General features: G+C 42.8%; 1 protein-coding gene across 1 annotated transcript in view; it reads left to right on the top strand.

Moving 5' to 3' along the window:
* CELSR1 (cadherin EGF LAG seven-pass G-type receptor 1) overlaps positions 1-26646 on the top strand; it is a gene marked incomplete at both ends in the record, with an annotated part of 173490 nt that overhangs the window by 133047 nt on the left and 13797 nt on the right. The window contains 14 exons of the mRNA XM_082479271.1: positions 55-229; positions 961-1102; positions 3324-3444; positions 4683-4866; positions 5704-5805; positions 7583-7677; positions 7996-8205; positions 10850-11033; positions 13330-13473; positions 14650-14851; positions 15154-15321; positions 17763-17889; positions 18301-18501; positions 23402-23576. Coding sequence (XP_082335397.1) covers positions 55-229; positions 961-1102; positions 3324-3444; positions 4683-4866; positions 5704-5805; positions 7583-7677; positions 7996-8205; positions 10850-11033; positions 13330-13473; positions 14650-14851; positions 15154-15321; positions 17763-17889; positions 18301-18501; positions 23402-23576 — 2230 coding nt within the window. The remainder of the gene's footprint in view (positions 1-54; positions 230-960; positions 1103-3323; positions 3445-4682; positions 4867-5703; positions 5806-7582; positions 7678-7995; positions 8206-10849; positions 11034-13329; positions 13474-14649; positions 14852-15153; positions 15322-17762; positions 17890-18300; positions 18502-23401; positions 23577-26646) is intronic.

Here is a 26646-nt window from a genome sequence, read left to right as displayed (position 1 = left end):
TACTGTATTCTGAATAAAGATTCTAATTTAAAAATAATTTTCTTTTGTCACCAGGGAGTAAGAATGGGAGAGACATCTACAAATATAGCTACACTCAACATGAAACAGGCTATCAAGATCAATGTGAAGGAGGGTTGCGAAGTGGATAACCCCTGTGATTCCAACCCGTGTCCCCAGCACAGCTACTGCAGTGATGACTGGGACAGCTACTCCTGTGTCTGCGACCCAGGTAACTCAGTGACCATCCCATGTGCTCATCCAGGACCTGGATCACATTTTCATGAGCTCATCAGAAGAGCAGCAGCAGCAGCAGCATGCTTGCAAAGTGCTCATCTTCTGATTCTTCCTCTTCCAATCAGTATTATCTTTCTCAGTCTTACGGTAGCACCCTTGAAACTGCAGTCATGGACTAAGGATCATTTGTTCTAGGCAACGGATCAACCAAACAGAAAGACAGTCTCTGGTCCAAAGGGCTCTTTCCATGGACCTCCCCTTTTCTTTTCGTCTGTTTTCTTTTTCTTTTTTTTTCCTTTTTCTTTCCCGGCCTTTTCTGCTGTTGGATTTCAGTCTCACACCCTGCATCCTAATCAAGATACTTTGAATGTTTTCTCTGTTTGGGTGCGTGCAGCCAGCACATGCTGTCAGCACCCAGCACAGTCACCTCCCATACACACAGGGAGAGAATACAAAACTATTTGTAACACATGCCCTGAATATAAAACTGGGAACCAAAGGCACAAGGGTGCCTCAAGCATGTTAACAGACTGTCGAAAAGAACAACCCACTATCTTTTTTGCTAACAGGGAAAAGAGTACCTTCTTTCTGACAGTATCTCAGGGCGAATCTACTGATTATTGAAGATGTGTTATTAGTGTATAGGCTTAAAATAGATGATCTTTTGGAGACATGCAAATCATAAATTACAATGGTTGCTGTAATTTTATGACCTTGTCTCCCCAGGGTACTTTGGGAGAGACTGTGTTGATGTATGTAACTTGAACCCATGTGAGCATGTCTCCACATGCGTGCACAAACCTAGCTCATCCCACGGCTACACCTGCGAATGTGGACAAAGCTACTATGGACAGTACTGCGAGAGCAAGTAAGAGAATTATTTTTGTTCTTGGTTTCTTGATCCTTCCAGGTATCTCTTCTCCTAAGGCAGCAGTCCTCCTGCTTCACTTTCATAGAATTGCTGAGGTTGGAAGGGACCTTTAAGATCATCAAATCCGACCATTAACCTACCCTGACTAAAACCACTTCTAAACCACATCCCCAAGCACCACATCTACCCTTTTTTTAAACACCTTCAGGGATGGTGAATCCACCACCTCCCTGGGCAGCCTATTCCAATGTTCAATAACCCTTTCAGTGAAAAAGTGTTTCCTAATATTCAATCTAAACCTCCCCTGAGGTTTCTGCTCTGGTTAGCTTTCCTGTTACAATTTGAGTGTTCGTAGTAGATGGTATTTGCAAGCTCCATGCCCTTTGGCTCTCCTGAGCACTCTCAGAGACCAGGCAACCTTCCATATACTGGGAGGCTACTTTGCTTCAGCAGCAGCTCAGGGACTCGACTAATTGTGCTGTGTTACACAGCACTGCATCTGACCTGTACCTTGCAGTGGGCTTGCCCTGAGTTTGGTCTGTGTGTCTCCTTCAGCTCCCCCAGCACACACACACAGTGATGCACCCAGTTAGGTGGCCTTTGGCCAGATAAAACGGCTTTGCAGTTTGGGTCCAGTTCCTGGGCTGGCAAAAAAACATCTCTTCTGGACAGTCTGGGAGGTCTATGTCCTGTTCCTTTGTGGAAGAAACATGCCAATTCCCTCGTCACTGGCTTCCTGGTCTCAGATAAGCATTCAGTGACCGGCCTTATCCTAGAGAGGACGCTTTGATTTAGTGTAATATGGGCCATTCATGATGTGCAAATGAAGTGCATTTGTCTGCCCATTTAGGAATAGCTCATGTGATGTTTCCTTCCCTTTGAAAACCGCAAGCTTCTTCCTCCGCCTTTTGTTGTGTGGGCTTGCAAATGTTGGCCGTGCTGTTGCCAGATTCATCTTTCATTCCTCTGGATTAGCAACGGAGAGACGTTGTCCCTTGTCATTATCTGCTGACATCATGTCAAGTGCAGCATTGTGGTTTTTCGTATTATAAAGCATCGAAGTACAAACCTGGCAATTACCGTGAACAAAATTCGATGTGGTCTTTGAAACAGACAGTGAACAGCTTTTCTTTCCAAAAATGAGCAGCAGGGAGGGGATTCCTTGTGCATTATGCTGATCACAGACTCAGCAGTGTCATCCTTCAGGCTATTGCTTGATGAAGACTTCCAGCTAGCAGAGACCCTGGTTGCAGCCCTGACCCCTTTCCAGAGCTCTCCTTGCCAGCACTAGTGTTGGGGCATCTGTGGGACAAACCTGCTTAGAAGCTCACACAGCAGAAAAAGAACCAGTGAAAACAAGGGTTATTCTTCAGCAGGGGTGGCTTTTGGGTTGATGCACAGCCTCGACTAGCTGTGCTGCTCCAGTCATAGTCTGAATCAAAGCTGTCACCCTTCCCTCTTCCATGTCTCCAACCACATGTGTCCTCCTCCTCCTCCCTTGTTGCAAACCAGGGCTTTTCGGACCCTGTGGTGAACAGGCTGAGAAAGCCAGGTTGGCTGAAAGTAGTGACTTTTCTTCATAGGGTGAGCTTGCAGCCAGCTTTGTACCTGAGCCAGTGTCCCCGCAGGTGGGACGAGCACTGCTGTTCACAGGAGGGGTGAGACAGGAACCCATGGGGGTGGGAGGTGGGCTATAAAGTGCTGGGGAGCTGTACCCCAAGGCTGTTTATGGCAGCAGGTAAACCTGCTGCAGGGCACGAGCTGAGCTCAGCACTGTCTACAGTTGCCTGGTCTGTTGAAGTGCTAACACAGCCCGGCACAGGCCCTCCAGCCTGCCCCCCATCAGCGCTTTTCCCAACATGAGGCTGGGGCTGATGGGACCAGGACTCTTCCACTAGGCAGTGTGAGCCCCATTGCCCTCTCATGGAGGAAAGAGCACTTTATTTGCTTATATAGGTGTATACTCCTTATAAAGTGGAGCTGTTCTTGAAACGTTTATAGAAGCATTAGCACTCAGTAGCACTGATATTCTTTATCTTTTTTCATCACAGTGTTTATTTATTTATATATGCATTGAGTCTTGGCTGCTGCAGGTATCTCAGCATTAACACTCTATAAGCGGATGGAGTTGAGTGCAGTTTTGGCCCAAAGCTCTTTTTTCCCAGCTTTTAAGAGGAAGCTTAAAAGAACTTTCTTTCGTTGTGATATTCTTTTATAGGATTGACCTGCCTTGTCCCAGAGGCTGGTGGGGAAATCCCATCTGTGGTCCATGTAATTGTGAGACTAGCAAAGGGTTTGATTCTGATTGCAATAAGACCAATGGAGAATGCCACTGTAAGGTAAGCAAGAGAAACCTGTCTTAAGTCAAAATTTCTTTAGTTTAAAAAGTAACCATGCCACTAATAATTACAACAAGTGAGTAGCTGAGACAAAATACACACAGTCGTGCTTTATATCATATATATGTGTGCAGTGTAGTTAATCTTTACCTAAAACATTTTGCTGGCACCGCCTTTCACAAAATCATACTGTGCAGCTCTTATCTTATTTGCGTTTGGAAAGCAAAACTGGGAGGATGAAAGCCTGGCTCTGATCTCTCTGAAGTGCAGCCCGGTTTATCAGGGGAGATCAGACCTGGGTGCAGAGGAGTGCTGGTGGTGTTTTGTGTATCACAAGTGAGTAATAGCCATGGAACAGCTCGGGCCAGCTGGGTGAAGCTCTCCCCTCTGCAATGGGCCAGCAAAAGGCGCAGCAGCTGGAGGGAGGTAAATAATACGAGAGGCTAAACACTGTCCTCAGTGCCAGCTCTGTCGAGCTTAAGAGGAATATGCCACGGACAGGCAGGGACAGACAGAGATGCGGGAGGGGAGGCGCCTCCCTCCTGAAGGTTTTACAAAGGACTTTTCACAATAGGTTTTACAATAAGCTTGAATTACATCAGAGGAGCTGTGCCTGTGCAGACCAGTGGCAGCAAATCAGACCCCATACTCTTCCTAAATGCCAGCAGGACACACAGCAACTGTTGCATTAAATAGAGTCAGTGGGGTGCCAGCACCACGCTCTTGTGTAATTGTGTAACGCCTCAGATCAAAAGCATTTACAGATGCGATTTGAATACGTGATCATTGGTTGCTCTCCTCCCTGTACATGAAACAAATGGACAGTGCAGGAAGCTTCCTCTCTGGCTTGTTCATGCCATACAAGAGTGGAATTGCAAAGCAGAGAAAACTGCAAATCCCCCAAGAATATGTTTGCTGGGCACCAGCAGCAAGTACATGAAGCATAATGTGGTCCCTCCGCCCCCACTGCAAACAGTGGTCGGAACCATGGGTCTCCATGGCACAGGGCAGTCCAGCCTTCCCCCCAGTCAGTGCTCATCTCTTCCTCTCCGCATTGCCAGGGATAACACAGCACACTTCCCATAGCTATTAAGTTTTATGTTAGTAGTAATATCATTATTATCCCATGCTTTGCCAAATTAGCCCTTTCATGATGCCCTTTCTTTCATGAATTCAGAAAAACAAGTAATGTGGAATGTAAGTCAAATATCTCGTGTCTGTCGTTTTGGTTTTTCTAGGCAAATTACTACAGGCCCCAGAGCAGTGACACCTGCTACCCCTGCGACTGCTTCCCATCCGGCTCCCACACGCGCGCCTGCGACATGGAGACGGGACAGTGCCCTTGCAAACCTGGTGTCATCGGGCGGCAGTGCAACCGCTGCGACAACCCGTTTGCTGAAGTCACTGTGAAGGGTTGTGAAGGTACCTTCTGTCCAGCAAGTGCTGCTGGTCAGCTGGGCTGTGGCTACGGGATGAGAGCCGCGGGCGGTGGGGAGGTGGGGGGTGCAGAGCGGTGGGCACGCAGCTGCATCCCGGGGCACTCGTGAGCCCGGCCAGAATGCTCCAGCGGGGGCGATGGGAGCTACAGCAGCCTAAAGCTGCACCCCTCCTCCTAAATCTATCCTAATATGCCTCACAGGGGCTGGAGAAAAAGAAAAAAGCTCTTATTTCTTTAATTTTCATCAAATGGAAATATAGCTAGCTTGGGGAGGCGGAGCAAAACAGTAATCTTAATTTTGGGTGAAACCTGACTTCATCTGCTAGTGCAGCGTTGCCTCAGCTGTGCTGCAGCTGAAGAGGCGGGCGAGAGCCATCGCGCCTTCTGCCCACAGAGGCTGTGCCGTGTGCTTCGTGCCCTCTGCCCTTCTTCCCCATCTCGCCCATCCTGCCTTTCCTCTCACCCACCCACCCACCCGCCTCCTGCGATCAGCACAAAGCTGCTGCAGCAGCCATCGCGCCACAGTGTGTGGGTGAAATGAAGGAGAAACGTTTTCCCACAATAAAGGAGCAGGCAGAGATCGGCAGAGCCAAAATCCAGAGCCCCATAATCATCCTGAGCTCTCCTCTGCCTGTACCTGTCTGCCTACACTGCTGGATAAGGAGCAGTTGATAGGTTACAGCTTGGAAGGCACTGCAGAGGGCAGGTATCCTGATGGGGCTTGGGAATTACGAAAAGGTCCTTTAGGCAGGTTGAAATATCTCTGTGTTGTGATTTTTATCGTGTCAGAAAAGTTGCATCATTTCTTTTTCTGTTTTCAGTAATTTATAATGGCTGTCCCAAAGCTTTCGAGGCTGGTATTTGGTGGCCACAGACCAAGTTTGGACAGCCAGCTGCTGTGCCATGTCCTAAGGGATCAGTGGGTAAGTTCCCTGGGTAAAATGTTAACTACTTTATCTACATGCCTGTTTGAAAGGGGAAAAAAAAGAGCAGAAAAAATGTGTACATAGGGAATAGCATTAGTTCATTGGGTCTAGAGATTACAGCATAGCTCATGCATATCACAAGCCGAAAAGTTTAGCTAGCTGAAACTCAAGAAATTGTAAAATACATTTGGAATAGTGGCAATAAATAAATACAAAGGTGCAGCAAATAAATACATATAAAGAACAGAAATGCTTTATTTTCGAAAAAGCACAGTCCAACTTTCTGTTTTCTCTTTACTCTATCAACCACTTCTTACACATAGAACTTTTAGTTTCCAGTGACTTGTCTGTGTTCTTTAGTGATAAAGCTCTTCTGGACAAAGATAAAATGAGGAAAATCATTTACGTGATGATTGCTTTACTAGTATTGCAGGCTAAGAAAGCTAAGAGTTAAAACAGAACTCACGTTTTTCCACCCAACATCTTTTCTCTAACCCATAAGTCAGACGGCTGAAAAATGCATTTTATAAAGCACGTGAGCTGTGTTGTTTTGTACAGCAAGCAAATGACAACCTGTTTTTTCACACGTGAAAAATGAAACCTCTGTTTCTGTGGGAAGTGAAACCTCTGTCTCATTTCTGGGCCTTGTAACTCTGCTGTGAGCACTTCGCAGGATGAATGAGTTATAAATGGTTATGTGACTTCCCCAGATAGTACTGGGGGGAGGTCAGTGCCTGTAGGTGTGCAGACTTGTAGTCAACCAAGCTTCTGTTCTCAGGATTTTGGGAGTTAGAACTGATATTTTTTTTTTTTTTTAAGTGAAGAATATTTACATTGTTAAACAGTATAAAGTTGAATTAAAATAAGTTTTCTGCACTGTTCTGGTGGTTGACCCCGGTATCTCTTCTAGCAAATAGGCTAGCAGGCAAGGGTACGTATAGGAATTGCAGGTTTTAAGTGAATTTTACAGAACATTCAAAAAAAGTAAGCTTTATAATAATGAATATTGAAACTAAGAACCTGAGGCTTAGTTGTATTCACCTAATCATGGAAGAGAAATAATAGATATTGTTCATTTGATTATAATTCTTATTTAGATATTGGTAATTAAATGGCTTAGACACATGTAATGTATTATGTGCCAGTTAACTAGCACAATGTAAGTTTTGAATTTGATAACTTGCAATTGACTGTGAAGGATCCACAGCCGAGAATTACATTTTAAAATGATTTGACAAATAGTACAACATAATAGGCTAAATTAAACAGTAAGCTGCTCACAGACCATTCACAAGTGGCGAAAGGCAATTATACATGTTGGCTGAAGCGTTTACCGTGTGCAGCGTGCGAAAACACCAGCATGTTTTGACACGAAGACAGCATTTATTCCGGATGTCTTCCTGTATAGGCTATGGCACAGAAGTCTGAGCAGGGATATGTTTTCAGAAATATTTAAGAAGTGCACAGTCTTTCCCATATTTGGTGTAAATAAATTGCTGAATTCATTTGAGAACATTAGGGCAGTTAGGCTGAGAACGGTTAGGTAGATCTTGAAGCTTGCCTAACTTTTCTCTAAAGCCTGGGGAAAACGATTCATGAAGAGTAGCCTAGTTTTTTTCAGATAGGAATCCCAGTTTGGAAAGTGAAGTGTTTGTGTAGCTCTAAGAAACTTGAAAACGTAGGAAATCTGGCAGTCAAGGATCTTTGAAATCTATGAAGGTTTATCTAGCACAATTCAAAACAAAATTTACAATTAACACTCTGTTTCCTTCAGGAAATGCGGTTCGCCATTGTAACATTGAAAAGGGCTGGCTGCCTCCTGAGCTTTTCAACTGCACCACCAACACTTTTGTGGATCTAAAAATCATGGTAAGCTGTCTTTTCTCGTTTTTGCCTTTATTTTATAAAGGATCATCTGTTCAGACTCCAGTTTGATACCTCTGCACTCCATCTGTTGACTGAGCCCTTGAACCCCCTCATTTCCCATCAGGACCCTTGTGCTTTTCTGGCTCTCAGTTACATTTTCCATTGAATTGTCCTGTCTACCCATTGTCAAGACAAACACCATTTTGATCAAACAACTTCGTGCCTCAAATCCCTAAATGATGATTGTCTTTGTAACTAGAATGAAAAAAAAAAAAAAAGATAAATCATTGGGGTTTTTCTTCCTTCTTCTCCCTGATTCAGAATGAGAAGTTACACCACAATGAGACGAAATTGGATGGAGACAAAACCATACGGATCGTGCGAGTGCTGCAGAATGCCACGAAATACACACACAGCTTGTATGGCAATGATGTGAGGACAGCGTACCAGATGATGATCCGGGTACTCCAGTATGAGAGCCAGCAGCAAGGATTTGACTTGGCAGCCACGAGGGACGTGGAATTCAACGAAGTAAGAGAGATACTGTATACGGTTCTGAGCCTTTACAGTTCCCCATAAAAGTTTTATGGTGATGGATAATTACATTTGTCTTTGACCAAAGTGGAGCTAATATAATGTAGTTGCTTAATATGTTTCACAAATGAGTCAGTCTTCTCCATTTAAAATGGGAAGACGGTTATGCGTGTGTGTATGCACACATAATAAATATGATCATAATAACAACCAAAAGCAAAATTCCCCAAATGAAAAAATAATCAAGTTGATGTGTTATTCCTGGATAAAATAGCTTTGTGCAGCATATTCAGTTTTGTTGGAAAACCTGCCTAATGTGATCATTTTCATTTAAATGTGCAGTGAACTGCAGTCAGTTACTGACTCCAAAGGTTTCTTACAATTCAGTTTGGAAACACTTGAGTCATGTTTATTAAAGAGTTGGTACGTTGAAAGACGGTCCATACTGTACTGATATTTTAAGTGATGCAGGCACATAAAAAAAATGCATGCCAGAGGGCTTCTGCTAATCGGAGCGTTCATGAAAGACCCAGTTATTACCAAAGATCTGACCAGGTCTAGAGGACAAGCTGTAGCACCCTCCCTGTCTGGGGGAAACACATGGTTGTGGTGGAAAAATGCGAGATGTGGAGGAAGTTGGGAGCTTTCTGTGGTCTGAAAATGTGAAGGTTGGGTGACCCGTGTCAGGCTCGTACAGCTCTCCACATTGCCTCGTGTGCTGCGTGTCACTGCTGTCCGTGCTTGCCAATACTATTTCCAAGACCCCGACCATAGTGCAGCACAGAGTCAAAGCTAAAACATCCTGCTAGACCTGGACTAGCAGAGCCCAGAACTCGGGCACCAGTGTAGGGACGTTGGAAAAACCCTCCATGGGCCAAGACTGGCCTCTGTGCTGGCCAAAGGTGGTCTGGCTCCCATCTCACTGCTCACAGTACTCCAGGAGGACCAGCCCAGTCAGGCAGACTTTGGGGTGAGCTTGGAGACCCTGTGCGAGACCAAGCTGCGCCAGGAGAGGACATCCCTGGGGAGGTGGGAGCAGGAGGAAAAGTGGCTGAGAAAAGTCCTCTGTGTGTTGGGCTGTACAGTCAACAGAAAGTGGGGAACTTCTGAAACATTTGAGATTTTAGATACACTAGATTTTAAGAGATTCAGGTGGTTTTCGTCCTAAGGAGACACTGTGCTGACAAACTTGGACCTGCGAGCTATGGAGTGAATGAATTCTCCCATCCAGATCTTGAGGAGGAACATTTTTTTAATCATGTTTTTTTTTAAGTAAAAGTAAGAACAATAAGCAAAAAAAGAAAAAAATGGTTTGGAAATCTCTGCTTTAATTTATTATTCTCTGCACTTGGCACTGAAACTCATACAGATGATATTTTCAAGAACTCCCTAGATATTTTTAGGATAGGTCAGGAATTTGAAAACTAATCAGTAAAGCTTATGAGAAAAAGGAGGTAACATCCTAGGCTGAGGGAGCACAAGAAGAGCAGGAATTTATTTTTTTTATAGTCTCAGGTAGAAGGCTGAAAAATAGATAATAAAAAAACATAAATAACATTCACAAACACCGAGCAGGCCTGGTACCAAGTATGGCATGTGTCTCCTGAGTCCCTGGGGAACCACATACTGCTTCTCACCCTAGATAAAGATAGTCATACCGGCAGCCTCTTTTATCTCAGATACACGCTCGCAACCTCAGACAATACTTAGAGAATATAACATCTTCCCTGTCTGCTTCTAAATGAAACCTACATATTTGCCTTGGCTATTTTAGAGCTTAAAGTGATTAATTCCTACCATCATTTATGCAAATTTTACCTTGGTTAGGAATTAGGTTTTGACGCACCAGTGTAGTTCATATGTACACCAAGATTAAAAACTTGTTAGCACCTTTCCAATTTAAGCCATTTAACACTCTCTTTTGGGGTCTTTTTCCATTCAGCCTGAGGGTCCCTTTGCATATTCTTGTAAGAAAGGGCAGAAGGGGCAAGTCCTCAGCTAGAACTTCCTTTTTAACACCATTTGAAAGCAACATAAAAATGGGGGGAGAACAACATGTTTTAAGTTTTCTTGTGTATTTTCAAGTTTTTATATGCAAGTTAATATTTGCTCTTGTCATTCTTCACCATGTAAGTTTTCCTAGTTATCCAAGAATCAACAAGGTTAAAAAAAATATCAAAATAGAAAGCGATACTGCTGTCTGTGGCTTTCTTTTGATTTTTAACATATCACATTATTTTGATTTCCCCAGGGGAGTTCTTCAGTGTACAAACCAAGCACTCCGCTTTTCTTGTCTCTCATCTCTCCAAGACAGAGAACACGTGGTTAGGTTTTCCTTTGGCATTTTCTTGCTAGTTTCCTGTCGTAAAGGGGAAAGAAAGTAGGCAGTTCTCTTACAGCTTCCAATTTTGGATTACTTTGCTCATAAAAAATTTGGAGGGATTTGCTTTCTGTAATAAAAAAACCTCAGGGTGAGTAATTGGTGTACATATTTTCATACGGCTGCGGTAGAACATGCTTGCATTAAAATATTTCATTATACGCTCACCTGAGGCAGTAACGCCAATCATTTTCAATATTCCCAACTTGAAACCCAGCACTTTGTTTCCCTCATAATTTAGGCTTGTAATTTCTTTCTCAGAATATTATCAAAGTGGGTAGTGCTCTACTGGACCCCAGCAATAAGGAGCACTGGGAGCAAATTCAGCGAACGGAGGGTGGCACTGCTCACTTGCTCAGGCACTATGAGGAATATTTCAACAATGTGGCCCAGAACATGAAGAAAACCTACATGAGACCTTTTGTCATTGTTGCCGCTAACATGAGTGAGTATCTGTGTTGAAAACTGCCATTTTGTATTAGAGCTTTAAAAATGTGCTGGATAGAGGTGCTAGCTATTTGTTTTAGTAGTACCCACTGAGAAACGACATACTTGGATTTTCTAATCTAATCAGTGCTTTCATTTCAAGGCAATGGAGCCTTGATCCCTATCTCTCAGTTGCCATGGGGGCCTCCTGGGAGATCTCTGATCTGTTTTCCCCCTGGGTGGTGCCACTGCTCTGTGTGGCATTTGCTGCAGCCACAGAAGTGTACAGATGGTAGGCAGGACAAAGTTTGTAAGTAAAGGTAATGCCTTTTGAGAGCACCTAGTATAGCTGAACATAGTAGATCACATTTTTCTAAGAATCACACCATCACCACCACCTGAAGAATGACTGCAGTACAAAAAAAAACCCTACTATTGATTGTATACCTCTGATTTTCACATGCCTTCCTAGCCTGGAACCTATCCAGAAAATCATCTTCTGTAGAAATTCCTGTGCTGAAAGGTATTTTCTCAGAATCATCCATCCAAGCCTTCCAACACCCTCCCAGCCTCATAAAACTCGCCATCAGAGCAAAATCCTTGGGGTCCGAAATATCCAGAAAGGCTCTAAACCGAGAAGGAAACATCGCATGCGTACCAAGGCACCTTCCCCACCTGTCCCAGTAAATGCCTCCTCTGACAAGCAAATAGCACCTCCTGCATTTGCAGGACTGTAATGTACCTCACAGGTGTCCTGGTGGTAGACGTGCAAGCGAAGCACAGCAGCCACAGCCTGGTCAGCCTCTTTCCCCATTTTTCTCCTGCCGTCTCTATTTCATTTTCTCCCCAGGTACCAACAGTCTGAACTGATTGGGTGTTGGTGATAGTCCTGCTCTGACTGGGAGGTGAGATTGATCTGGGTGACCTTCAGAGGTCCCTCCCAAGCAGCATTGCTATCTGGTTTTTCTTTCAGAGGTGGTCTAAATTATTTTCAGCCTGAGTTTGTATTTTGCTTTTCAAGCTGCTGCTTTTATTTCAGACCTGAAGAAGGGCTGATGTGCCCAAAAGCTTGTCTTCCTTTCCCAACTACAACCATTGGTATGAGAAGTGAATTTACCTTTCCTACAAACCTTGTCCTGAGAGTGCTTCATGTCCACAGTCACAGGGGCATAAAAACCAAAGGCATGAGACAGTCGAGCTACAAAGTTCATAAAGTCCTGCATCAACTCCTGGTGGAAAGGATTATTGTTGAACTAAGCCAAACTGGAATACTTTGATTTCGGTTTAATAAACCAAAAATGGAATATTTCCTTTTGATTCATGACTATCAGAGTCAAAATAACTTTATCTTCACACTCAGAAAAAGAGTATGCTCAGTATTTTAACCAAACTGAACTGAGATGAAAACCAAAACCGGAATTTCTTGCAGGTTGTAAATCCTGATTTTTTTCAACCAGCTCTTCCTGAGTAAACAGGCGCGAGCTTGGGAGGGATGAGGCAATTCTGGCCTGAAAGGGGTCTGTTTTCTTTTGAACGGTTTTTCCAGGTGAACACGGTGTTAATGGAGTTTCCTAATGGCTCATCTGGGAGTTATTTAGAGACTAGGAAAGGAATAGGAATTTGCAGATCTTAACTTGGATATTTCTTCATATAGAAACTTGCAGTGGATCACAGCTTTCGGTGTAGGGTTACCCCCAGGACTTCCAGCTTCTCACTTTTATTAGAACATCTAAATTGGCACTCAATCTCTTAAATGGGAAAGTTCAAGCCAACTCAGCTGCTTTTAAATATTTTGGCAGTTAGACAACAGGCAGAGCTGATGAGGTGAGCCAGAGAGGAACTGCTAGTGTAGAGGAAGGAGAACTGGAGGACTAAGGAGTAGTCCCAGGTAAAATCCAGGTTATTTTCTTTGCTTAGCTGACTTTGCAATTTAACAGGTGTAGAAGTACTATATTTCTGAAGCAGCAGATTTAGCCTTCCCTACAAGAAGCAAGTCTGAAATTAGAACATGCCACTTCTATATTTCCAATGTCGGCAGTAGTGTTTTCCTAGTATGAGATACTGTCTTGTGAATTCCTTTCCACTGCAAAATAAATTTATAATTTGATAAATGTAGCATAATGCTGACATGTAAGCCCATAGTTGACATTTACGGTATTAATTGAGAAAAATTAAATTTTACTCTGTTTTGGGGGGTTTAAATGTCTTCTCTGCGTTGTGCAGATATTTTAGCCTTTCAATTGTGTTGCATTTTGTTGCAATATCGCATTTGAAAGCACTGAAGTTAATTTTATGGGAAACTTTTTTCCTCTCAGTTATTGCTGTTGACATCTTTGACAAGTCTAATTTCACGGGAGCTAGAATACCACGATTTCATGAGATTAAAGAAGATTATCCAAAAGATCTGGAGTCATCTGTTGTCTTCCCTGATACTTTGTTCAGACCTTCAGACAGGAAAGGTAAAACCCTTCTGCTGCCGTTCGGAGGGCAATTTTGACTAGTTCCCAAGGAGTGTGATTAATCCTCGCGAAGCGGAGTGGTACTAGGGTGAGAGCGGGGCGGCCGTCTACAGAAGCGAACATTATTTAGGGATGGAGCAGCTGTGCATACTTCTGAGGCATTTTGCCTGCCGGCAGCAGTGGGAGCATGGGGGGGGCTGCGTAACTGGCTGTACCTGTCTGTCAGGTCTCACTCGTGGCCCCTTGAACTGCCCTGTCAATGCGGGAGAAGCATTCTGCCTCTGTTCCCACCAGGATGAGACGGGATGCCTGCCCAGAGCCTGCAGCCCCACAGCCGCCTTCCCCCAGTCCCTGCAGAGATGGAGGGAAGTGGTGTGAGAACTGGGGAATCCAAACCTGGGAGCAGAGCCGTGTTACCAGAACTAGACAGCAAATAAAAAGTCTTGAGCTGCACAGGGAGATGGGTGATGAGGGAGGATGCGTGGGGAGGTACCTGCTTCCCAGTGTCGCTGAAGTGCCTGGAGATTGCTGAGAGGAACCACGAGTTGGGCAAGGGAAGAGAGAGAGGGTAACTTAAAGTGCAATAATTGTACACATACCGTGGCTGAATATCCTCCAAATGGGGAAATAGTAACACTTGTGAAAATAACACATAATAATGAATAACATCTTTATAACTTTTTCCTCAGAAACAGGGCACCTGCTTGTATCACTTGTATCTTTTCTGTAAGGGAAAAGGGAATACGAATTTTAAAAGATACTGCCAAAACTGGAAGCTCATTATATAACAGAATTAGCAGGGAGAAAACCCATATGACCAATTGTGGTATTTATAACACTAGCTTTGCCATATATGCAATTTAATAGCATGTGTATTGTTTGAATGTTCTCCTTAAATCATGCACAGAGTATTTATATACTTATGGATCTGCTAGCTTAGAAATGGCTTATTTTCTAGCTAGACTAAATGGTTATTCATGGTTCAATGGTTATTTGATTATCAGCTATATAACCATGAAATGTGCTAAAATTTTATTAAAAATACCAAAAATAACATCGTGAGCCTAGAGTTATAACAACAGTAACATCTCTTTATCTTTGCAAAGCAAAATTACTAGTTTAAATGGTAACTCCGAAGTTGTGTGGAAAGAATTTAATATTTGTGTAATTCCATAGCAGTGCCTACAATGAAGCCTTCAAATCAAAAATTATCCTCTAAGGTGAACAGTGATGCGCTAAGCCCTGAGAGTGCTTTTGCAAAGAGAAAGAAGCGACACCCAGATGACTCAACACATCATACTGTTGCCATGGTCATTATATACCGATCCCTGGGACACCTCCTGCCTGAAAACTATGATCCTGACCGAAGGAGCTTGAGGTAAACTTCTTCGACTTACTCTGAGTGTGCGGGGAAGGCAGAGCTGCTTTTATAGGGACCAAAATGTCACCTGTGCTGCAGTTGTCACCACAGTACTGTCTCTTGTCCTCCTCTGGCATGCTGTGGGAGAATAACCACTTCAGGACCTTTTGGAAACACAGCTGTCTCCAGGCTGATTGATGGTGCATCTGCTTCGCTTTCTCAGTGGAAGTGACTGGAAATCTTTTACTTGCAGAACCTTACCAAATCGGTGATTTGCATTTTAACATGTAGGTCACTGTTCAATTTTTCTCCTTCTGCAGATTGCCAAATCGCCCTATAATTAACACACCTGTAGTGAGCACAGCCATTCACAGTGACGGGGACCTTCCTCCCAACCTGGTGGAAAAGCCCATCATAGTGGAATATGCCATGCTGGAAACAGAGGAGAGAACGAAGCCCGTCTGTGTCTTCTGGAATCACTCCATCACGTATGTCTCCAGCTTGCTTTAGGGCTGTGCCTGGCAACTGTCTCAGTAGCAGAGAAGTTCCACCCAGGAAGATAATTCTGGAGGAAAACCCCTTTTACTCAGTTTATTCAACTGGCAACTGATTCCTGGTGGAACAGAGCTGTGTAGTCACTTCCCATCAACATGAGAAAAATTAAAATAATCGTCATAACTCTTCAAACAAAGGATTAGCCATGTGGTTTCCAACAAACACAATGCCATCATGTCTTTCTGCAGGGTTTATTTTCACTAAGCAATAATAAATCTCACAATTTCCTTGTATTTGCTCTTCCTGTTTGCCCACAGATCTATACCTGGACAGGCATAGTCCGATTCCAGTGTCTTAATTCATGGCTTGTCTGAGGTCCCTAGATCAGGACTCTCATTTCTCCATGCCCGTCTTTTTAGGAGGGCATCTCCAAGAGATGATTCAGTTCTTACATGAGCTGCATCTTCTCCTGTTACACTCCAGTGACTATGGACAGAGTACCTGGCAAGTGAGCACCAACCCGTGATGCCTCAGCTGGGGCCACTGCAAAAAATTACAAAACCAAGTCTTTGTGTTGGTAAAAAGGAGGACTGAGGTTTTGCAGATGAAATTATATGAGGAGAGATAATAAGTTTTTGAATCTCAAATTTTTTTATCAAAAGTCAACCCAAAGACAGTTCCACTGAAAATAAGCAGCTTACCTTTCATTCCACCAACTATTATGGATTTGCTTTCATTTGTTTTAGTGAAAAATTGGAGGGAGAGGAAATACCTTCTTTGGGATCTTAGACCTCTTCAAGTTGTTAGGAAGCAATCCATACATAAGCAGAACAAAAGCAGAAAGTATTTGACTCTCTAGGAGGAAAGTGTGAGGGAAAGATGAAATATTCTGAAAATAGCTTATTTAGGGTTTTTTGTATTCAGTAAAGTTAAAGATACAGACATATTTTTCTTGAAAATGTGAAAAATGTTAGGAACGCTATCTCCTCTCAAGTGTTTTGTCAGGTTTATGGCATTATGGAAACAGCACAGTCCTGTCGGAGACTGTGGATAAAATAAAAGAAAAAGAGAGGTAACTACACGCTCTGCATGTTATGATTTGACAATATTATAACTATTACATATATAATGCAATTTTCAACCATAAAACCACGTATATAGTGAGAGGATGATATTGTCTGCCCAAGGTAAGAGGAATACCTGTTACTCATTTCCTAATGATCCAAAAAGTCTAGTGAACCTATGGAAAAATCCCTTAAAAGGTAATATCCTGTGCTGGAAATAAAAGAGCAAACTAACCTAGGAAATGTTTGCCTCCTAGGCAAAAGCTTCGGGAGATTATATTATTGAAAGGATCAAAGAGGCAACAGAAATCTGTTACATTGGCAATAATAAACTACTCCATTTGCCTGCATGTAAAGTAGTGTAATTACTGCTATCCACAGATAATTCTGCCAATTTATGAGGGAATGGCAAGTTCTTTTTCATAAATTTTTAAACGTCGTAGGGGCTTGAATAACTCATTAGCTCTGAAGTGATTCATCTATCAGTTATTTGCTGGCAACTTCAATGGTATTGTTGTCTGTGTTACGTCTTCCTACAGCCACAGTTAAAAAGCAGCTTTTAAACTGCATGTAATGGAAGAGTTTTTAAAAAGTTAGTACTTTTCAAGAGAAAGTGATATTAAAACTGTTTAACAAGTATTTTATTGCAGAATGAAAAAGATCTCCTTTAATATCTAATTAAAAACTCCTTCAGTAACTACAAGATTATTTTTATTCCTCATTAACTTCAGCATAGTATAATTAATATTGATACAAAATCATTTCTGAAGTCATTAAAGTTGACCAAGGCTGCACAGGGAAGAATTTTTAAAGGAAGAATTTTTTCCTCCCCGATGTTAGTACAAGAGATCTCCCAATATGAAATACTGTTTACTGGTTTTAACCTTTTCTTGTGTACTTTTCAGAGGAATGCTATAACAAAATCATATTACTGCTGAAAAATATTTCAAATAAGAGCTTCACAGAGTTTAGATCTAGGGAAATGAGGATGACTCAAAAACACGTGTGTCACTGTGGTTTTGGTATTTTTTACCTGTGTTATGGCCAGTTTGCTCTGTGCAATCGCTTCACCATATTGCTTGCGTGGTCACTGACCCAAAAGCAAATTTTCTAATTTTTTTTTTTTAAAACTCAAAACAGATTGTTATAAAACCGCAAAAGTCGGCCAACAAAGCCAGCTGTCATATCAGAAACTGAAGGCTTTTTAAGTTGATGATATTCTTTCAGGCAGGTGACAGCTATAAATATTTCTGTCTTGGTACTTACAGTCCTCTCTGGTTGCGGAGCAAGAGCTGCCCCAGAGAGCAATAGCAGCGGGAGGTGAGGGGAGATCAGAGGACAGCTCTCAGAAATGCCTTTTTTCCCCACAGGATTGGTGGGACAGGTGCCTGGTCCTCCAGAGGATGTGAGCTGTTTTCCAGAAACCAGAGCCATATCGCTTGCCAGTGCAACCATATAACCAGCTTTGCCGTCCTGATGGACATTTCGAAACGAGAGGTGGGTGATCAGAGGCTCATGATTTTTGAGGGCTTTGGTTTTCGAGGGCTTTGGTTTTTGAGGGCTTTGATTCAGAGCTTCAGCTTGAGCTTTGAGCATGACTCAGAGCATCGTCAGCAGATTGATCCCATGTTGCAGTGTGTCAGGAGTGCATTGCCCCATGCCTCACAGCACTCACCATTGTGTCTGCTGAAAGGAGCTTCTTACCTAGTTGGTGCACCCTCTGGGTGCTGCCCGTACACACTCAACATGTTGAGTGACTTAGGAGGTGGCATCGTCCACTCCTGTCCTAAAGCAAATCTGTGCATTGGCTCAGTAGTAAAGAAAACATTGACATTCCGAGTAGTAGATTTGATTGGAGGAAAAAGAAGGAAAAACTCCCAGAGGTCCTGTCAATCTGTCTTTCTACAGAATGGGGAGGTGCTTCCTCTGAAGATCGTCACTTACACAACCATATCCATCTCCCTGGTGGCTTTGCTGATCACCTTCGTACTGCTGGTCCTGATCCGCACGCTACGATCCAACTTGCATAGTATCCACAAAAACCTGGTGGCTGCCCTTTTCTTCTCTGAGCTCGTCTTTCTTATTGGAATCAACCAGACTGAAAACCCGGTAAGAGTTTCTCTGTGCTTATTGCTAGATTTGTTGTCAAGCTTTAAATCAGGGGGTTCATATTGCAACTTTTACCTGCTCCAATCTGTTTCACTTTCTCTTCTTTTTTATTTCTGCTTGGCCTCAACAGTCATTTGGAAAACATCAGACTGTCAATATATTCTTGTTTGCTTTACATGATTAATAGCAATGCCAGGAGATCGGACTATATCTTATTTTCAGATAATAAATGACAGCAGCCCTGTTGAAGGCTTATCCCAGGAACTAAACCCTGAATACTGATTTCATCCTTCCTTTCCATCGGTATGTTTTCTGTCTTGCTTTGTCTGTTCAGTAGGAGACTCTCCAGTTTCTCCTGCAGCAGGTACCTCACAAGCCCAAATGGCTCCTGGTGTTGACTGGTAGGTTGTCAACTATATGTTGCTGTGCAGGTGCTAATATGCATGTTGCACACCCACCATGGCCTTTCTGGAGAAGCCACTTGCCAGGCATGGGACAGCTTGCTACATCCAAGAATCAGTAGGAAACCTGTCACTTCGCTTTGTACCTTCCAGCCACAGTGATTGTTGGCTTCAGCACATCATATCTGTTGCCAAAGCTTAGTGCAGGCACCTCCGGCATTGTGCTTGTCAAGAAATGCATGCTATGAATAGACTGAATGTGGGATATACACCACACACAAAGTGTGTATGTTCTGTACCTAGGACCTCATTGCTATCTTAACTGCATAGCATTATATGTAGTATTGCTGCTAATTCTTAGCAGCACCCATCTCAAAAGTCATGGTTACCATGCAGTCAGGTAGGAGCAAGCAGGCAAGGGTTCCAGTGCTGCCAAGCTTCAATCACCTTTGCCAGTCAGTAGGCAGATGGGGGATGACATGCAATAAAAAGTATGTCCTTAACAGATATGAAGAATATTCAAAATGTTAGCGTAGGGATTATCTGAACACTATGAAGAAAAATTATATTCTAGAAATCTTTTACTGTAGATGTTTCAATCTAGATTTTGAGAGGGAATTACAATCTTGAGATGAAAACATACCCAAAAAAAAATTAACCATACTGATTCCACATTGTCCAAGCAGCAGAAATGGGAGAAAATGCCTACATTCGGTGGGTATCATCACCATTATGGTAATGACACCATTGTGCCTGACATGTAGCCTCACTTACTATATAACTTAAGCCTAATGTGTCACCCTGGATTCTGATATCCATTTGAGCTATAACATGCATTTTAGAAAGTATCTGACCTTGACTTAGAGATTTGGTGTGGTGGCAGAGTCCGTTACCTCTGTGAGTGTAAGGTGTCATATTGTCTCATCACAGTTAAACATGCTGTTAGATTTTGTCTAATTTCAACTTCCAGTAACTGGGTGCTGTCAAGACCTTTTCCTAGTAAATTTGAGAGACCTCTCTTATAAAAATTGTCTTCTCAGGAAGCCTCTGTTCAATAGTATTTCTTTTGGAAAACTAAATAAAATTAAGCTGGTGTAATTCTTCAGTTTCTAAGATTCAGGTTATTGTGTTGCCTTTTTTTCTGGGCTTTCTTCCCTTACTTTACCTTTTGAAAAATTGTGAATGCTAGACTGGACAGTTTTCCAGCTGGCAATGTTGCTTCTAGTCCCGTATTCCGGTATTCCCCTGCACCAGGAACTCCAGTTATCTGCTGCTACAGTGAGGTCTTCTGCAGTGACCTGCCCACTGGGATATGGTTTCACATCATGTGTGACCCATCTTGTCTTTGTTTCATAATATATGAGTTTGCATATTAAAATAATTTTGCCCAAATGAACTCACATTGCCAATTGATCCACAGCACTCCGTGTAACTTGACCTTTCCCGTGCCTTCTTGAGCACACCACTCATTTTTCATTGCATTTCACTAGCGGGGAGTTTATACTCTTTCAGTTCTCTGACATGAGTACTGAGGAGCAGGGTGCCAAGCCCACATCCCTGCAGGATCTTACCAAAAATTATGCTGTAAATGATGGCTTCTCAAGTCCAGATTCCTTTCATTGTATCATGAAGCACCAAGCAAAGTTTATAAGAGTAGTAAAACAGTTCATTACAACAATACTAATGGTCATACTTGGTGAGACTGTTCCCTTTTGCTCCTTCCCATTTTCATGCTTTGGGGCTGATGGTGTGATCAAGTCCTGTACTGTTACCAGGACTCAATGAAACACCCCAAACCTCTAACCCACTTACAAAGATCTTTAAGTTACAGAATGTATTTCGTACATCAGAAAGCCGCTCCTTACAGCCTACCCAGTCAATTTGAGAAGTTAGGAGAGCTGTAAGCCATGTCTGCTTGAGACAATTATTCATCTGTCTGTATGGAATGAGAGTTGTCTAACGAGTCATGCACTGATGAACATAAAGAGGGAAAGAATGCTGGAGCACAAATAATGCTACGCTGCTTGGCACCCAGCCTGGCTTTTATGGGTTTCTGTAAATTAACAGTCACATTTCTGGGTGAGGTTTTAATCTTTCCCTGGACTATTGATAGAAAGTGATTTATTTTCTTTCTTTTTTTTCTTACCTGAAAAAGGTAATGTTCAGGGCAGCAGTCTACTCATATGCATGTGCCAGTAGGAACAAAAAAAGCCCTGCTTACATAGAGGGGAAAAAAGACTCTTATTTGGTGAGCTACATTTTCAATAACACTTGGTGTTATAATAAAGCTGATGCAGTAACTGAATCCAGAAAGTTGGCGGTCTTTGTACGATTCCTTCGCTTGGCAAAGTCAAACAAGGAAACTTACATTTCTGAGCACTGTACCTTGAAAAAACACTAGAAAGTCATGCCAAAATCTGAACACGGAGTCAGTACTGCACGAGAACAAAAGGATCCAAAACACAATGTAAAACATTTTGAAACAAAAATTGAATGGTTACACAAAGGGCTCTTAATTCAAGCTTTTCTACAGATCCTTACCAAAATACTTTGCTTTGCTTTTGAAAGGAAACGGTTAATTGCAGAATTTCAGTTCAGGTGTTGGATGCTTGTGGTCATTCCTGTTTTCACCCATCAAACCATTAAGGTGGGGAGGGAAAGCTGATTAGCAGATATTACAGAAATGCAAGTCTATGAAGGTCAGAGATTTCAAGGTGGCCATTTGGTCACAAAGATGACTTCAGCTACTAGTTTGCCTACTGTAGCTGTTTGTCACACTAAGGACTCAGGCTCTTTGGTTTCAGGAGGTCCTTCATTTTTGCTGCTCTCAGACTGGCAGAGCTGAGTGGTCCACCTTGTACTGCTGAAATAGGATTAAAACCAAATCCAGACCTGGGACTGGAAGCTCCAGATCCCTTTGTTCCTAGCTGAAGATGTTAACTACCCAGCCAGCACTAGCCTCCTTTCTGCTTCTCCTCATGACTTCCGTGCCTGACTGTAAGTAGCACAGCTGCAACAGATGGGTAGAGCCAAGCGTTTCTGGACCCAGTCTGTCCTACAGCCTGGAGATTAGGATGGTTTTCTGCAGTGGACAAGAAGGGGGTTAACCCCCCTACTCAAGCCAGGTAGGACCTAGAAGACACTCTCCCACTAGGTAGTCAAATACTCTGATTTTGACATTAGGTAAAAGGTTGATCTGTGGAGCAGGTGGTGATCTACTCTGGCTGCATCATTTTAGTCCAGTGATAACGGCCAGACATCCTCCATGACTTGTTGAAGTATAGATGTGCAAGGTCTGCATCATCAGTGAAGGGCAGAGCCGCAAGGACAAAAGAGACAGCCACTGCCTTACCCTATGCTTTTACTTCTCAATTTCTTTTTTTTAAAGAGTCTCAGAAAAGGAGATGTAGATGGAACAGATCTTTTCAGATCTATGACACAGTCACATAGGGGCAAAATGGTCTGCTGATCTTATGCTACATCATAGGATCACATCAAATTTTGCCTGTTTGTGAGACAGACATTACATTTAACTGGTAAGAAAATTCCTCAGAGGAATGCTGGATTTCTTTCATTAAGGTCTATAGATCATCTGTTGCTCACATTCAGCATGTTCATTTTTCCTGGGCTGAAGCTTCATGGATTTCTGTCCCCAGAAGTGAAGGTTTTCAGAGCAAGAAGGACTTCCTTGGGGACTGGTCCTAAACTGAAGACCTCACACCTCTCCTCAACCTCCGCCAAACTCAAGGAGAATTTCTTTGTACTTCTTTATCTACTAGCTTCAGGCACAAACTAGTGTCTACTTTAAGACAAAACAAAACTACCAAAATAGCACACTTTCTTGGAGAGAGATATCTCTCTCTCCCTGGAAAGAGTGAAGTAGCAGAAAAAACCCTGTAGGATGGCCCTTGATGTGGAAATTGGAGACACGGAGTCAGTCCAAGGATGGATGGCCGTTCTCAGGAGCAATTTGTTGGCTTTGCAGTGAGACCAGTTTAGCTGATACAGTTAAACACACTGTGGCTAAATTCACTGGAGTGGCATTGTGCAAGTGAGACTCTGCAGCCTCCCTAAGGGCATCCCCACCTCCTGCTCTGCACCATGCGGAAGACCCAGGAGCTCTGCCAGCCCTGCCCCCTCCTGCGAGCAGAAGGAATTTGGTCAGAATAGCTAAAAGACTCACCTGTGCAGGAAATTCGCATGGAGAAATTAGCCACAGAACATGGACGGCACAGGCAGTGACCAAAGCATGTTGAGTTGATAGGGTAAAGCTGAACCAGACTCTGAACAGGCCACATAATTAAAAAAAAAAAAAAAAAAGGCGCTTTCACAATATGAACAGCTTTTCTGAAACTCTGAAAACTTAATTAATGAAAGTATATTTGTTCTGCCAAAACCTTTTTATTACATTTGCCTTTAGCTGCACAGAGGAGCCTGTGACTCACCAGGTTGTGATTCAGGAGAGCAACTCTAATTTCCCTGCCCTTTCCCTTCTGCAGTTTGTGTGTACCGTGATTGCCATCCTCCTGCATTATTTCTACATGAGCACCTTTGCATGGATGTTCGTGGAGCAGCTCCACATCTACCGGATGCTGACTGAAGTGAGGAACATCAACTTTGGGCACATGCGGTTCTACTACGTTGTTGGCTGGGGCATTCCTGCCATCATAACAGGTACCCTCAACCACCCCAAAACAGCTGTGTTTCCCTCCCCTGATGTGCTCACTGGCCAGATTCAGGAAAGTTGACCCATCCAAGACAGCTATGAGTGCACTCAGCTACTGCTGTCACTTCAGCGTTCTCCGGAACAAGGGCAACACCAAATCATGTCTAGCAGAAGTCAGCCTGAATTTGGCAGATCTGTGTACCAAACGTCTGTTGACCCAGCTGAAGTGATACTGAGGGTTTTACAATAACATAAACATAATTGCACCTAGGGTAAAATGGGACTTGATAACATTGCTTGGGAATAACATTATTTTTATTTTAACGACTTTGCCTGTAGCCTTCAGAAATTTTCCTTCCCTGTGCTGGTACCTCGGGATATGAACACTCGGTCTCTTGGGGAGGTAGCTGCAGTGGCTTCAGCAGGGATGCTGCCCACAGGGCATGACTGCCCTTCACTGGACGTTCCTGTTGCCTACCCTCAACCAGCAGTAAATGCTCTCTGAAAGGGATTTCAGCAGTTCTGTTTTACTTGGCATAAAAACGAGCTGGGAGTACTCAAGCAACCTTTTACTTCATTTCAGATACAAATGCAATAACTTCCAGTTGAGGAAAAGTAATGAAATGCTGGAGGCAGTAATCTTTTAAACTGCTCCAGGGTGATCCACAGGAGCACATCCATCTCCGCCCTCACCATGCCTATTTTTGCAATCAGACATTTCCAGTGCTACCCTAAGCACATGGTGCTGCCTTAATTCAGGCAGACAGCTCCTTGGGAAGTGCGCTTCGCAGAACAGTTGGAGCGAGTTTTTTTGGTTCAACTGTTTCAGCATGTATCTGTTGCCATATGGGAAATCAGATCAGAGGCAGACAGTTAACTTTCATTCAATTACTTTTGTTTTTACAGATAGCAACATACTGTCAGCAACAGCAGAGGTTTAGATGTCTTTCAGATCAAACAAATAGCTATCACTCACATACACTCGGAAAAATACTGTGGAACAAGTTAGAATTTTTAAAATATAGGGAGTTTTTTCTATGTGGCTTAAGAAAATGTAATACAGAAACACAGCGTAGGTTAGTACAGGCTAGCTTTCATTCTGGCAAGCTGGTAAGTTTTTTCCATGTCACCTTATGCATCATTTCTGCTTCTATCAATTTATCCAGAACACAGCTGAAAGTACAGCCCAGAAGGCTCTGCCACTCTAGACATATATCTAACACTTTAAATAGATATCATCCTTGAACTTCTAAAACGTTTCAGGCCTGTGTAACTTTTATCACTACATACAGGACTACTGTAGTATATTTAGTATATTTAGGAATGTTTAAGTGCCATCAGATAGTTGGCAACATCATTTCTGGTAGAAAAGAAGTATTGTCATTAAACAGCAGTAAACAATTTGTGTTTCAGAAGACATAACTCTTTAGAAGAATTTTGTCAGAAGGATTTTCTGTTTCATGTTTAGTTTCTCCTGAATTTGGAATTAATTCAGACCTCCTCAACAGCGGTATTATGCAATCTAAATATTACAAGTGCACCGTTTTTACATTTTTCTACTTAGATATTGTTCTCTGTGATATGGAACTATTTTGCACTTTTAAAACTAGAGTTACAGTTCCAGGTTGTCTCCTGTAATTTAAACTCTGAATCTGCTGAATTTGCAGTTTATGTAAATGAAAAGTCTATTACTGAGCAAGTCAGAGGATTTTGTGAAATGAAGGATAAAGGAAACTAAGCCTGCATTTTGCCTTTCCAGGTTTAGAAACCATCTGAAGAGAAAAATATTTCATCATAAATAGTACAATGTGGGATTTCTTGCCCCTGGAAAACTTCGATACTGTATATATTTTAAATCTTCTTTTATAAATTTTAAATTTTAATATCTAAACAGTAAAAAGGTTTCACCTCCATAGCATGATCTTAAATGCAATTTCTTTTAAATTGCTTCATGAGAGAGGGATTGTGTATGTTTCTTAATAGTGGAAAAGTCTAGATATGGGAAAGGATTTTAGTCTGGGACATCCAAAGGACTTTTTTGTTTTACTTGAAAGACAAATATCTAGCCCATTTCATCTTTATCGTAGGTATCCTGAAAAAAAGAAAGAACCTATAATAGCAATGGCTTTACTCTGTTTTATTTATTTATTTTTTCTGTTTTCTGTGCTCAAACTGACATTCATTTCAGGCTGGGACGTAGTGGTCACGGAATCATGGAATCACGGAATTTTCAGAGTTGGAAGGGACCTCTAGAGATCATCTAGTCCAACTCCCCTGCTAAAGCCCAGAGCACATTACTCAGGACTGCATCCAGGCGGGTCTTGAAAATCTCCAGGGAAGGGGACTCCACAACCTCTCTGGGCAGCCTGTGCCAGTGCTCTGTCACCCTCACCGTAAAGAAGTTTTTCCATGTATTTGAACGGAACTTCCTGTGTTCTAACTTGTGCCCATTGCCCCTCGTCCTGTCACTGGGAACCATTGAAAAGAGCCTGGCTCCATCCTCCTTCAACCCACCCTTTAGATACTTGTACGCCATAATAAGGTCTCCCCTCAGCCTTCTTTTCTCCAGGCTAAAGAGTCCCAGCTCTCTCAGCCTTTCCTCATAACGGACACGCTCCAATCCCTTAATCATCTTAGTTGCCCTTCGCTGGACTCACTCCAGCAGTTCCCTGTCCCTCTTGAACTGGGGAGCCCAAAACTGGACACAGTATTCCAGTTGTGGCCTCACCAGGGCAGAGTAGAGGGGGAGAATGACCTCCCTCGACCTACTGGCCACACTCTTCCCTATGCAGCCCAGGATTCCATTGGCCTTTTTGGCAACAAGGGCACATTGTTGGGCCATGGATAATTTACTGTCTACCACGACCCCCAGATCCTTCTCCTCCAAGCTACTTCCCAGCAGGTCCACCCCTAACCTATACTGGTGCTTTGCATTCTTCCTCCCCAGGTGCAGGACCTTGCACTTGCTTTTGTTGAACCTCATTAGGTTCTTCTCTGCCCAGGTCTCCAGCCTGTCCAGGTCATGCTGGATGGCAGCACGGCCCTCTGGGGTGTCAGCCACCCCACCCAGTTTGGTAT

Source organism: Vanellus vanellus (assembly GCF_965231255.1).
Source record: "Vanellus vanellus genome assembly, chromosome: 1".
Lineage (NCBI taxonomy): Eukaryota > Metazoa > Chordata > Aves > Charadriiformes > Charadriidae > Vanellus > Vanellus vanellus.
The sequence above is the reverse complement of the archived record's forward strand: the minus strand, read 5'-3'. Positions and strand labels throughout refer to the sequence as shown.